We start from the raw sequence: 14,145 nt of genomic DNA, 5'->3' as shown, positions 1-14,145 counted from the left end.
GATGGCAGCTTTTCTTTCCAGTACTGCACAGGTTTAGCTGAAAGTTCTAACAGGAATCCTAACAAAGAAGCAGGCTGTAAGAAAATGGACAGTGCCGCACATTTCTTGGTGTGTTTGCAGGGTTGTTGTAGCCGCGTCGGTCCCAGGATACGAGAGAGACAAGGTGGGTGAGGTGATATGTTTTATTGGACCAACTTCTGTTGGTGAGCTTGGAAGTTTCTCTCACTTCAGCAACAGAAGTTGGTCCAATAGAAGATATCACCTCACCCGCCTTGTCTCTCTGCTTTTTTTAATATGACCATTTCTATGGGATTTAACCAGTTCACTCATTATAAAGGCCTGGCTTGTTTCTTTTGTGGAGAATACTTTTGTGCGGGTTTAGTAGGATGGTATGATGCATTTATACCTTGAAGAGAAATCATCACCCTAGACTGAGATCTGACTGTTTTGGGGTCTCCTTCAAAATGATAGTATATCCTACTCTAAAGCGTGTGTAGAAGCTAGTATGTTACTAGCTAAATAAATAAATAACTAGTATGTTACTTTCCCAGCAAACCTCCCTTCCCATCCAGCCTCCCTCCCCCCGAACCCCGCTCCCCGGCTCCTTTTTATACTGTATCTCACAAGTATTGCCTGAAGAGGAAAGTAGGTATCTACTCAACATCCTCCACAGTGGAAAACGAGGCAAATAAACTATTTGAATTACATGCAAGGTACTTTTCATCCTTAATTTCTCGCTCAGCTTCAGGTAGTCCAGTGAATCCTCTGATTCTCTTACAGGCTTTCCTGCCTTCAATGGTTTCCATAACCATAACGGTTCAGCTGCTCCTTTAAGTGGTGACCAGAGCTGTCTCTCAGTTTCATGCATGAGAATAGTCTTTCTTGAGTTGAAATGAGCACGTGTTCTACAGGTCACTGTTTCCTCCAGCGAACATGGAGACCTTTTTTATAGTGGATGAAGGCAGGAAGGATATTCGCATTGTTATCCACCTCTGCTGTCGAGAGAGACATCACAGTCCAGTGGTGCTGGAACAATTTTTATAATGAGGGTGCTGAGGGTGGAAACTATGTATTTGCGTTGTTATTACTACTTCAAGCCAGGGGGTGCGGTAGCACCCGTAGTTCCCGCATCTATGGCACAGTCTAGTGGCTAGTGCCTGACGCTGGAGAGATCGGGGTTGTATTAACAGCTCTTCCACCGGCCTGCCATGTGCATGATCTTAGGTCACTTCAGCACTCCGGGCCTCAGTTTCCTCATCTGTTTAAAAACAGGATAATAATTATCTTGGAAATCTTTGGGTGAAAAGCTTTATATAAATCCAGTGTATTATGAGTCAGACTTAGATTTCAGTCATTTGGGACCGTTCGAAGTAGAACTAGCAAAAGGAGTTTGATGGCATTTGAAATTAATGGTCTAATGATTTTTCACCTGTCATTATCAAAAGCATTCCCCCAAATCCTGCTGTTTTCATCCATTTCTCCCTTCGCTTTTCTGAAGATCTGGAACATCGCTGCAAACAAGCTGACGTTCTTAAACTCCTACAAAATGAAGATGTCTGTCATCATGGGGATTACGCAGATGGTCTTTGGGGTCACACTCAGTCTTTTCAACCACATGTAAGTGTAACGGTTTCGCGCATGCCTTTTAAAGGCTGCTCTGGGTTACTGGGCTAGAGGCGTGGACTCTAAGCCTGTTGCTGCTGCTCATGAATAGCTTCGCGGCTTTAACTCCTTCTCTGAAGCCTGGGCACCGCACCCTCGTCTGGTACAGTGGAAAATCCTGATAAGGATCAAGTGTTGGCCAGAATATTTTATCCTTATCAGCAAGTGATTCTTATGTACTTATGTTTTACGTATTTTCCACGGCCTTAGCTTCCACTGAAGGAGATATGCATTCCTGGCCTTCAGCCTTGCAGAAAATTCTCCCCAGCCCAACATTCCCTGTACCGTTCACTTTTCTACTACAGCTATCACTGAGTCAGGGGTCCCAGTAACCGCACACTTGTCTCTCAGCCTACTTGCAACATGTTTTAGTGCGGATTGGACCTAGCGATGTCCCTGTAAGTGAGTGAAAGCCTTGGACTATTGTTTGTATCAAAGCCTCTACTTAAGCCTGTAGGAAAACAGGTTGGAAGTAAGGTACATCTGCACTTGACAGCTGAGTCAGAGGACCCATTTACAACATGGTTACAGTTTGCAGTGCCAATTGGACCTTAGCTGGTGCTCATTTATCATGATGAGCCAGTATGGGCTTGGCTACACGTACGTTTTATAGCACTCTAACTTGCTGGCTCAGGGGTGTGAAAAATCACCCCGCCCTCCGAGCGCAGCAAGTCAGAGCGCTTTAAAGCACTAGTGTAAACAGGATCTGAGCTCTGGGAGCTAATCCCCTCGTGGAGGTGGGTTACCAGGAGCGCTGGGAGAGCTCTCTCCCAGCGTTCATGCACGACCACACTTGCACTTCAAAATGCTGCCACGGGAGTGCTCCCGCGACAGCGCTCTGAAGTTTCCAGTGTAGCCATGCCCTATGAAAACCTAGCTAGGTGAGGAGATAGACCTGTGATGGGTCACAGTTCTACCGCTCATAAGATAGGGTAGTAGCCACAGGAGGGCTGTGCATAAGGTGACCATAGGTCCCGTTTTGGCTGGGACAGTCCTCTTTTTAAGCTCTGTCCTGGCTGTCCCGACATTTTTGACAAAAATGGGCATTTGTCCTGTTTGCTGTTCCCAGCTGATCAGGTGGCAAGAGCAAATGAACGAATGCCCAGTTTAGCAAAAAGCTCGGGTGCAGGTGCAGAGGAACGTTGGGGGGGGGCAGCGATGCGAGGTGCTGGGCAGCAGGGCTTATGGGGTCAGCCCCAGCAGGCACGGGGCTCGGGTGCTCAACCCCAGCCGCAGGAGGCATGGGGTAGGGAGTTCTGGTGGGGGGGTCAGCCTCAGCCCATAGTGATGTGGTGCTCGGGGGGGGTCAGCTGCAGTGCGGCATTGGGCTCAGGTGCTCAGCCCCAGCCGCAGGTGACATGGGGCTCAGGGGGGTGGGGGTCAGCCCCAGTCATGGGCAGCACGAGGCACGGAACTTGGGGGTTCAGCCCCAGCCCTGGGCGGCGTGGAGCTCGGGGAGTGAGCCCCAGCATTGGGTGGCATGGGGCACGGAGATCAGGGGAGGGGAGGTCAGCAATGGGTAGCAGGGGTGTGGTCAGTTCTGGCGAGACCTATGGGCAGGGGGAAGGGCGGCTCAGGCGAGCCCCATGGGCACGGGGGAGGGCAGCTTGAGCGAGCCCTATGCCATCCCGTTTTTACTTTAGGAAATATGATCACCCTAGCCATGCAGCAACCCTGCTGATCGTGCCGGTGCCCCACACCTGCACTTCACCCACATCGAGGCTGATTCTTCGGTTTACTGCAGGTGAAGCGAATTTTCCCTCTAATGCAGATGGGCAAGCCCTGTGTGTTGATGCACATCACTGCTCCAATTCATTGCTGAAACCGAACCATGTGCAATAGGTCACCAGTTTTCACAATCTCTTCTTGATTAGGGTTGTGGCTTTTCTGCTGAGTGATCTCTGTGTGTGTGTGTGTGTGTTCTTGATTTCACAAACTATTTTCAGAGATACAGAAGTGCAGTTAATTTTATATGTAGAATCTATAGCTTTTTTGGCTAAAATCTCTCTCTCTGGGCCTGATCCAGAGCCCACTATAGTTAATGGAAGTTTTTCCATTGACTTCAGTGGGCTTTGGATCAGGCCTTATATGTATAATACATCCACAAAACCCAGATTCTGTTCTGGGATCTCATGGAGGTTGTGTAGTGGATGAGGCTGTCTATAGGACCCTCGTTTGCTGAAAAGTCAGAAGGTACATAGTGAATGAAGCAGGAAACTGCAGGAAGAGGAAGGCTGGTCTCATAGTTAAGGCAGTTGAACGCTCCCCTGGAGAACTGGATTCTATCCCTGCCTCTGCCATAGAGTTCCTGTGTGATGCCAGGCAAGTCCCTTAAACCAAACTTTTCCCAGGTGGCCCCTAACTGTGTATTCCTCATTTTTGGAGCGCCCAACTTGAGACCCTGGGTCTGATCTACAGAAGTGCTTAGCCCTCACAGCTGTAACTGCAGTCAATGGGAGCTGTGCTCTGAACACAGTGTTATATAAAGCTAAGCACTGTGAAAAGTCAGGCCCTGTATGCCTCAAATTGAGCACCCAAAATTACTGGGCACTTTTGACTTTAATCTGTATGCCTCAGTTCCCCATCTGTAAAATGGGGCTAAAAACGTCTCGCCTCAGAGGGGTGCTGTGAAAATAAATTCACCAGTGCTTGTTTGGAACTAACGTAATATGATGAGAGCACCATAGAAAAGCCCATAAGGAAATTAATAATTCTGCGTTCAGTACAGGGTGTGGATGGTATGCAATAAATAAGGCCTGGGGTCACACAGGGAGGAGAAAACAAAACACTGAAAACTGCTCATTCAGCAAGCACTATCCCTCCTGTGCACTGACTGCAGCAGGGATCCTATAGAAAAGTAGTATGTGATCATGTACACACACATGCACACACACACGGGGGTATGAATTAGGGCTGCACGGGCAATCTGAATTCTAGCATTTCCTAATATTTGCTACTTTAACATTCTTTTAATGTACTTTTTTAATGTAATAATCTATAAAGATGCTCAGATACCATAGTGATAGGCAAAGTGTAAGACCTGAATAGAAAATGTGTAAAATAATATTTATATCTTAATAGTACCTTTAATCCCTAAATTTGCCCAAGTCACACGTTTCTCCCTTGTCCATCCATAGCTGTACAATGCTAGTTTCATTTTTCGGAGACTACATTATGTGCTCCACAGCCCTAACTCAGTGACCTTGTCCCGGGTGTGCCACACCAATCCCTTCGGTGGGGTTCTGTCTTTCCAGCTACTTCAAGAAAACCGTAAACATCGTCCTGCAGTTCATTCCAGAGATGATCTTTATCCTCTGCCTGTTTGGTTACCTGGTCTTCATGATTATTTTCAAATGGTGCCGCTTCGACGTCCATGTATCCCAGAAAGCACCGAGCATTCTCATCCACTTCATCAACATGTTTCTGTTTAATTACAACGATCCTACAAACGGTCCCTTATATCCACACCAGGTAATGACTCGAGTATATTTACACCTAGTTTTACCCCAAGTTTAGAGAGCCATTTCAGCCCAACTTCATTAACTGGTGTGTGTGGGCCCCAAGCTATGTTAGTTTGAAAATTAGACAAGCAGTGGTATAATAAGCAGTTTAGACTGGTCCTACCTTTCAAACAGTTCAAGTCTGTTGAGAAAATTTCTATGGGTCAAACATACAGCTATGGGTAGCATAAAATCCCTCCTTGTCCTGTAAGGGGTTAAGAAGCTCAAATAATCTGGTTGGCACCTGACCAAAAGGACCAATAAGGGAAGAAGATACTTTCAAATCTGTGCGGGGGAGGTTTTGTTCGTTCTCTCTCGGACAGAGAGGGACCAGGGCAGGAAAAAAAGATCTCCTAAAACCCTACCTGAAATAAGCATCTAAGATTACAAAAATTGTAAGTAATAGCAAGGAAATGCATTAGATTATCTGTTGTTTTAGCTTGTGAATTTTCCCTGTGCTAAGAGGGAGGTTTATTCCTGTTTTTGTAACTTTGAAGTTGAGCCTAGAGGGGAATCCTCTGTGTTTTAAATCTTTTTATTACCCTGTAAAATTACCTTCCATCCTGATTTTACAGCGGTGCTCCTTTTTTCTTTATTATAACGTTCTTCTTTTAAGAACCTGATTGAATTTAGTGTCCTAAAGAAAGGGTCTGGTCTGTACTTTTATTAAAGGCAATTGGTTGGTATATTATTCTCAAGCCTCCCCAGAAAGGGGGTGAAGGGGCTTGGGGGATATTTTGGGGAAATAGGAACTCCAAGTGGTCCTTTTCCTGAATCTTTGTCTAAATCACATGGTGGTGGCAGCAATCCCGTCCAAGGACAAGGAAAGGATTTGTGCCTTGGGGAAGTTTTAATCTAAGCTGGTAGTATAAGCTTAGGGGGTCTTTCATACGGGTCCCCACATCTGTATCCCAAAGTTCAGAGAGGGGAGGAAACCCTGACAGGGTCAAATTCTGCCCTCCATCACACCTCCATGTGTGGTGGGTTGTGTAGGGTGGAATTTGGTTCTAGTGAAAGCAGTATCTCCTCTTAATGTCTAACCCTGCTGTCTTTTTGTTCTGTGAGAGGCAAATCCTGTCTCCAGGCAGCGAAATCAACGTTGTTACTGGGGAGGCGCAGAGGGGCTCAAGTGCCAGGTGCCAGGCTGGGGAGCATTGTTTTACTGGAATTCAGGTTGCTCCGGTAGTGAGCAAATGGCTCTAATTGCTGACCCCAGTGATGACGCGCCCAAGACTGGGAGAGTGAGTGTGGAAGCAAAGCTGTGGTGCTCTATTGTCTCGTGGTGACTCCGTTTTTAGGGCTGCTCATAAATTTTTTGGCGAAACTATTTTTGACATAAAACCAGGTTTTTGACAAAGCAAAATTTTTTCCAGAAATGTCTGCTTTCCTCTAGAATTTCTGATTTTTCATCGGAAAAGCTGAAAACTCAACATTTTTGGCTGAAAACCGAAATGTATTTGTTTTCAGGCAATTTTTGATCAAAAATTATTTGGTTTGGAGGTTCTTTACTTTTAATGAAAAGTCAAAATCTTACACCAAAAGAAAACTGTTTTCCTACCAGCTCTGTCCATTTGGTCAGATAATACGTGAGAAGATGTTTTTTCTAACTGTCAGCCCTGCAAATTCATGCTGGCTTCACAAAGTCCAGCTGTGTTCTTTCTGGCTCATACATACTTAATCTCTAATAAGGAAGGTTCTGCAGGACAAATTCTGCCCTTGGTCGCATCTGTGCAACCCTACAGCATTCTGAGGTCAGATTTCTGTCCTGCGGTTTGGACTCAGTTGCCAAGACTGTTGTTGATGCCTAAGATGGAATAGACTCGCTGTCCAATAGCTGTCTGGGGTCTGCAGTGTTAACAGGAGTGCAAAGGAGTGCAAACTGCAGTGTTAACAGGAGTGCAAATATGCTTATTTTTGTCACCAAGCAAGCAGATGACACTCTGAAGGTACACAGGGAGCAGACTGGTTGAGTGAGAAGGGACCATTTTTACTGAATCACTTTTCTGACCATAATTGCACTTGCAAAGCTTTTTTAAAAAAAGCTTTTGTGATGTCCCTTTAACAGATTTTTTTTCCCCCCTTGGTCCCTTGTAGGAAGAAGTCCAGAGCTTTCTGGTCATATTTGCCCTGATAGCCGTTCCCTGGATGCTTCTGTTTAAACCTTTCATCCTCCGAGCCAATCACCGGAAAGCTCAGCGTATGGTAAGGGCACAAGTCCGTTGCTGCAATCAGAAGTTGCAGACAGCTCTGTTTTCAATACATTGGGCCAGAGCTGAAGATTAGAGGTGGGATTTTCCAAAGCACTAAGCATAGGACCTAACTCTGCTCCCGTTGAAGTTAACAGGAGTTATTTACCAGCAATGTTCCCTCTAATTTTTGACAGGCCGTGTGCACAAAAAAATTAATTCTGTGCAAACTGTTGTGTGCGTGGTGTTTTGCCGTGTGTGCGGGGTCTAGGATCTGTGTGCACACGCGCGCGCAGCTTAGAGGGAACAGTGTTTACCAGTGACTTTGATTGGAGCAGAGTTAGGCCAACACTGAGTGTTTTTTAAAAACTATATCCTAGGTCAGAAGCAGTTAGAAAAAAGTAATTGTGAGGCCAGTGGTCTAGTGATTACCTCAGTTCCCTGCTGTGCTCAGTTCACAATCACTGTTATGGCTGATTGCTTGCTCCATATAAACAGGGAGCAGGGCAGAAATGGTGCTCTCAGGGAACGTATACAGTACCTGGGGAAATGCCTGATTTAAAAGTGATTGACCACTTGTAAATAATGCTTTCCTCCTTAAATGATAGAACTCATATGAGCAAGTTTTAAAGCCCCTGGTCCTACTCTGTTGCACATAACAGTCAAAGCTGCTTGTGAATTCTGTTCTTTATCACATTTGTTTCTAATTTACTTTTCTTGGTAGTTAGATGTAGTGACTGGAGTATCTTTTGTATGGCACAGATGTTTTCATTTAAAAAGAGATCAGCTAGTTATGCTAAGTGACCTTTTCCAGTCCAGTAGCTCATAACCTATCATTTGTCCTGTAACTTCTTACTGTGTAACTCTTCTGGGATTTTCAGGCAAGTTTTACATTGTTGACTCCAGCTTCTGCTTTACGCCAATAACATTTGATATCTTTCCTCCTCTTTCCATCTTTCCCCCCTATTCCAGCCAATGATTTTCATATGTCAGCTGTCTGATTAGATCTTAGATTTGCTCAGTGGTTTGAGCATTGGCCTGCTAAACCCAGGGTTGTGAGTTCAATCCTTGAGGGGGCCATTTAGGGATCCAGGGCAAAAATTGGGGATTGGCCCTGCTTTGAGCAGGGGGTTGGACTAGATGACCTCCTGAGGTCCCTTCCAACCCTGATATTCTATTCTATGATTTGGCCAGATTCATACAGCTCTAACAAAAGGCGCTCTTTGTATGATATTCAAGACAACTCTAAGATAAGCAGGTATCACAGAGATTACTGGTGCAACGGAACAAACACATTATTATGAGACCTTTCCTACAAAACATGTTGGAAGCATTAAAGAATGCCAGGATCCGGCCTAACAAGCTGCTATATCAGTACTAAAACGAGACTTTTATTGTGCCCTATATTATGTTGGCTATAAGATTCTTCACATACTCGTTCATGGTCTTTGGAGGCATGGATCAAGTCATCCTGTGTGTATTATAATGCTGTGCACTTTGATGATGCTCCACAAATACTGATTATGGAGAGAGGGTGGATAGTCTTGAGATTTTGTCACCAGATATAGGTCAGGAGATCTGGATTCTGTTCCCAGATCTCTCTCTCAGACTTACTGTGTGACCTTGAGCAAATCACTCAGTCTGTGTGAGGCTGATTCTCTCCTCTGGCTTGTAACAGCATGACTCCATTGGCTACAACTATTCTCGATTTGCATTGGTGTGATTGCAAGGAGCAAATCAGGCTTTCAGTGCCACAGTGTCCTCATCTGCCCAATGCAGATGGTATCCCCCTGCCTCACAGAGGGGTTGCGAGGCTGAAGGTAGTGCATGTAAATTATGTTGCAATCCTTGGCTGGAGGATGTTCTAGAAATTAAAGAATTTATTTATTCCTAGTGATGGAGGCAGCAATACACTCTTTCTCTAGTCTAATAAATGTCTGACTGTCGCTGAAATCACCAATATGTCACACATAGTCTGTGCTACAACAATAAAGGGGAATTATGTTCCACATACGTATAGGTATAGTTACATAGTGCATCTATTGACCTGTAGGACCACTGAGGCAATTTGAATAATACAAACCTCGCCTCTCTCTTTTCTTTTTTGAAAGCTCCAGACACCAGCCATTTCAGAAAACCCTGCTGGTGACATTGAAGTGGAGATCATTGACTCCAATCACGCCAAGAAAGCTGGTCAGGAAGACCATAGTGGTGGCCATGCGGGACATGACCATGATGAAGAGGTAGGGAAATCAGAACACGGGACAGGGGGAGGAGCAGTCCTTATGAATCCTACCTGCAAGTAGGTCAGACTGGAATGTGGATGATCTTCTGCAAGGCCAAACTGAGGTCTTGGAATTTGCCTGCGGCCTTTTCAGTAGTTTCAGGGAAAGCTCTTGAACCCATTCCTTGTAAGAGAAGAGCCCCCTGAACCTTAACCCAATCCTCTGACCAAATCTGAACCTAAACTTTGTTGAGATTCAGACAGGTATAACGCTCCATCCCCTTCCACTCCCCATCTATTATTGTTCATTTTCATGCCTCACTGGGTTTATAGCTGGCCAAATAAAGCCAGCGTGTAGCATATCATAATGTACTTCCTGTGGGAGAACCTGTTCTTTTTTATCTTCTCACCCAGTTCTGTGAACCCATGAGGTTCAGATTTTGAGGCTAAGCATCGGAGGTTTTGGGTGTGAACCTAACTATAGGAACTTCCAGACTGGATCAGACTTCAGGCCCATCCAGTCCCATACCCTGTCTCTGATATTAGCCAGTACCAGCCGCTTCAGAGGAAGGCGTAAGGACCTTGCAGAAGGCAGATGTAGAACAATCAGCTCCCCATAGAAGTCTCATCCTGCTCTCTAATTATTAGAGTTGTCTTAAGCCCTGAAGCCCAAGGTTTAACATCTCCCCCACCTTCTGAGGTTTTGCCTGTCACGAAGGTCCGGTTTACACTACAAACTTCTATCAGCATAACTATGTTGCACAGGGGTGCAAAAAATCCACACCCCTCAGTGATGTAGTTATACCAGCCTAACCCCTATGTAGACAGCACTGTGTCAGCAGGAAAGCTTCTCCCGCTGACATAGCTACCGCTCTTGGGAAGTTGGATTAACTACACCGATGGAGAGCTCTCTTCTGTCGGTTTAGAGCGTCTTCATTAAAGTGCTACAGCGGAGCAGCTGCATCGGTGCAATGTTTTAAATGTAGGCTTGCCCGAAGGAAAAGCAGTTGTCCTGCTGGAAAAAGCACAGGAGTGTTCGGCATTAAAAGAACCTGAAATCTGGAGAGGAAGGTGAGAGCAACTAAGATAGTGACAGAAGTTGAGCATAATTCTCACCTGAATGTACTGATCCAACACCCACTGAAGACAATAGAAAAACTCTTGTTGATTTCAGTAGTGTTGGATCAGCCCCTTTGTGCTCCACATTTATTTCAGGGTTGCACCCTTGCAGCCTGTAACGTGTGTGTGTGGCGGGGGAGGGGGCCATTAGGCCTCATTCATTTGAACTGGGGGAACCCAGGATGTGGGCCTCTGGCAGCAGACACTCTGCCTAGACTGGGGTTCACAGCAGTCCCAGATGCTTCAGGGGGAGGGGGTTCAGTCTCAGCTGGCAGTTCGGGAAGTGGGATTGGCTGGCTGAGGAGGGAGATGGCTCTTAAGAAATGCACTGATTTGGCGTATGTCCCCAGAAGCATCTGCCACCAGGTTTCCTGTGCAGTTCCAGCCATAAACTAAAGCTTCAGGCCTTAGGGGAGCCCAAGGAGGACAGTGGTCATCTCACTGCCACCCCCCAGCAGGGGTTAAGTTGTAGGGATGGTAAAGGGTAGTTCTTTAGAAGTTGCCTCAAGTTGCCTTTCTTCTGAATGGTGGGCTGGGAAAATAAAAGAGAAGGAACAATTTTCAAACCTTTCCTTTTGACCTGTGAAGTACCCATGTGTTGCTCCCACTGCCATGAAGAGGAGAAAGGAGACCAATGTGCAGCACATTAAGGCAGCACTGCGCTGTTCACTTACGCTCATTTAGTGCTGCTTGTTCAGCAGCTTCATTTTTACATCATTCCAGTTCAGTTTTGGCGATACGTTTGTCCACCAAGCTATCCACACGATTGAATACTGCCTGGGCTGCATCTCCAACACAGCATCCTACCTTCGGCTCTGGGCCCTCAGCTTGGCTCATGCACGTGAGTTATCACTCTGTGTTCGTTATTCTTCAGGTAGTGACTGTGAAAGGCTGCTACAGAAAGGATTTCAGTAGAGCTGGTTGGGAATTTTTTGTCAAAAAGTTTTCTGGGGAAAATTTTGGTTTCCCCAAAAATCAGGGAAATTGCCCATCAGGAAAATCAAACCAAATGTCAACCCAAATAAACGTGTTTTGGTTTGTCGAACAAAATCAAAATGTTTTGTGGCAGTTCAATCTGTTCACCTAAACTGCCGCAGCATGGGGCACGGGTCACTTGCAGGTTTAAACTAGTGTAAATGATGGATTATCTGTAATTTAAAATCTTTAAACCATGATTTGAGGACATCAGTAACTCAGCCAGAGGTTATGGGCCTACTACAGGAGGGGGTGGGTGTGGTTCCATGGTCTGCGATGTGCAGGAGGTCAGACTAGATGATCATTATGGTCCCTTTTGGCCTAAAAGTCCGAGTCCCTCTGGTGTCTTGTAATTGTGGTTCCTCATGTCCACGCTGTGGCCTTGGCTCTCTGGCTGAACTACATTTCCCATGATGCACTAATTGAACCATCATGGGAAGAGGTAGCACATCCGGGAACCCAGCCCATAAAGGAGAATGAGAGCATGAGGCACCAGAATTACAACTCCCCACGAGGCACTGGGGCAGCTCAGGCAGACACAGATTAATGTCAAACTGACGTGAAAAGAAATATTTTGATTACGTGCAGCAAATAAAAATGAAACATTTTGCTGTGGGAATAGCTAAACTTTTCATTTGGATCTGAAATTTTCCAACCAAAATTTTTTAGAACTCTCCATTTCATGAAAAATTTCAATATGTCAACTTTTCATCCTGATTTGGGATGAAACAAATGTGAAAATATCAGAATTCCCCGTAGGACAGAATTTCTGATTTTTTGACCAACTCTAAGTATTATTATATATTTATTATTTATATTTTTGTGGCACCCAGGAGTCCTAGTCATGTACTGGGGACCCCACTGTGCTAAATACTGTCCAACACAGTACCAGACAGTCCCTGCCCCCAAAGAGTTTACAATCTAGAAATGGGCAACTACAGAAGGAAGGAGTGCAGAGATCCCTGGATTGGAAGGGGTGAGCTGCACTTCCCCTTATAACAGCCTTGTTGGCACATAAGTGAGTCTAATAGGACTTAATTAGAAGCCAAGTCACACTAGCCTTATACTGGAGATAAAGTGATAAAAAGTATAAGACATTTGAGTAAAAGGGTGAAATGCACTTAAATATACAGGTAACCCTTTCATGAACATCTGAACACCTGTTTTTCTTGGGAGGTTTAGCAGAGGTGTTCATTACAACTGTTGGCACCTAAGATGATAGCCCATTCATCTGAACTCTTACATCAAAATATAGTCTATGGATCTTTCTGTACTGTCCAAGGAGATAGAAGAAGGATGATCCAATGGTTAGGGTGCCAGCATGGACTGTAGGAGAGCTGAGTTCAATTCCTGGCTTTGCCACAGACTTACCATGTGACCTTGGGCAAGTCACTTCGCGTCTGTTCCCCATCTGTAAAATGGGGATAGTAGCACAGAGGTGCTGTGGAGAGAAATACAATGAAGATTATTAGGTGCCTAGATACTATAGTCAAGAGGGACATGTAAAAACTAGGGCTGTCGATTAATCACAGTTAACTCATGTGATTAACTCAAAAAATTAATCGTGATTAAAAAGATTAATTGCAGTTTTAATCGCACTGTTAAACAACGGACTACCAATTGAAATTTATTAATATTTGTGGGTGTTTTTCTACATTTTCAAATATATTGATTTCGATTACAACACAGAATACAAAGTGCTCACTTTATATTATTATTTTTTATAATATAAAAAAATATTTTATTACAAATATTTGCACTGGAAAAATGATAAACAAAAGAAATCGTATTTTTCAGTTCACCTCATACAAGTACTGTAGTCCAATGTCTTTATTGTGAAAATGCAGCTTACAAATGTAGATTTTTTTTGTTACATAACTGCACTCAAAACCAAAACATTGTAAAACTTTAGCGCCTACAAGTCCACGCAGTCCTACTTCTTGTTCTGCCAATCGCTCAGACAAACAAGTTTGTTTACATTTACAGGAGATAATGCTGCCCTCTTCTTATTTACAATGTCACCTGAAAGTGAGAACAGGCGTTCGCAAGGGACTTTTGTAGCCGGCGTTGCAAGGCAAAATCATAGGATAGACTGATAAGAGAAATAATTTTGAACCCCAAGAGAACCCACCTTTTACACAGGCTCCTATTGCCCACGATCACAGATCTTAACATTAGCTGGAGATCAAGTAGACAGTCAGTGGTAAGAAAGGGAACTGATTTTGGCAGTAAGGATGAAATGCAAAACCATGAAGGGTTTCAGAGTAACAGCCGTGTTAGTCTGTATTCGCAAAAAGAAAAGGAGGACTTGTGGCACCTTAGAGACTAACCAATTTATTTGAGCATGAGCTTTCATGAGCTACAGAAAGCTTATGCTCAGATAAATTGGTTAGTCTCTAAGGTGCCACAAGTCCTCCTTTTCTTTTTGCGAAAACCATGAAGGACGCTCCTGGCATCCCACTGTCTGGGGGACCAGAAC

The 14,145-nt window shown here is 44.6% G+C and overlaps 1 protein-coding gene across 6 annotated transcripts in view; it reads left to right on the top strand.

Moving 5' to 3' along the window:
• The window catches only part of ATP6V0A4 (ATPase H+ transporting V0 subunit a4), a 59,288-nt gene that overhangs the window by 29,704 nt on the left and 15,439 nt on the right, over positions 1-14,145 (top strand). For 5 of the 6 annotated variants that reach the window (XM_073322826.1, XM_073322800.1, XM_073322834.1 and 2 more), the window contains 5 exons: positions 1,499-1,617; positions 4,917-5,133; positions 7,257-7,364; positions 9,460-9,591; positions 11,415-11,532. In XM_073322826.1, coding sequence (XP_073178927.1) covers positions 1,499-1,617; positions 4,917-5,133; positions 7,257-7,364; positions 9,460-9,591; positions 11,415-11,532 — 694 coding nt within the window. The remainder of the gene's footprint in view (positions 1-1,498; positions 1,618-4,916; positions 5,134-7,256; positions 7,365-9,459; positions 9,592-11,414; positions 11,533-14,145) is intronic. The other variant, XM_073322839.1, reaches the window with a different exon arrangement.

Source organism: Lepidochelys kempii, chromosome 1 (assembly GCF_965140265.1).
Source record: "Lepidochelys kempii isolate rLepKem1 chromosome 1, rLepKem1.hap2, whole genome shotgun sequence".
Lineage (NCBI taxonomy): Eukaryota > Metazoa > Chordata > Testudines > Cheloniidae > Lepidochelys > Lepidochelys kempii.
Note: the sequence above shows the minus strand (reverse complement) of the source record. Positions and strands in the feature narration are given on the sequence as shown.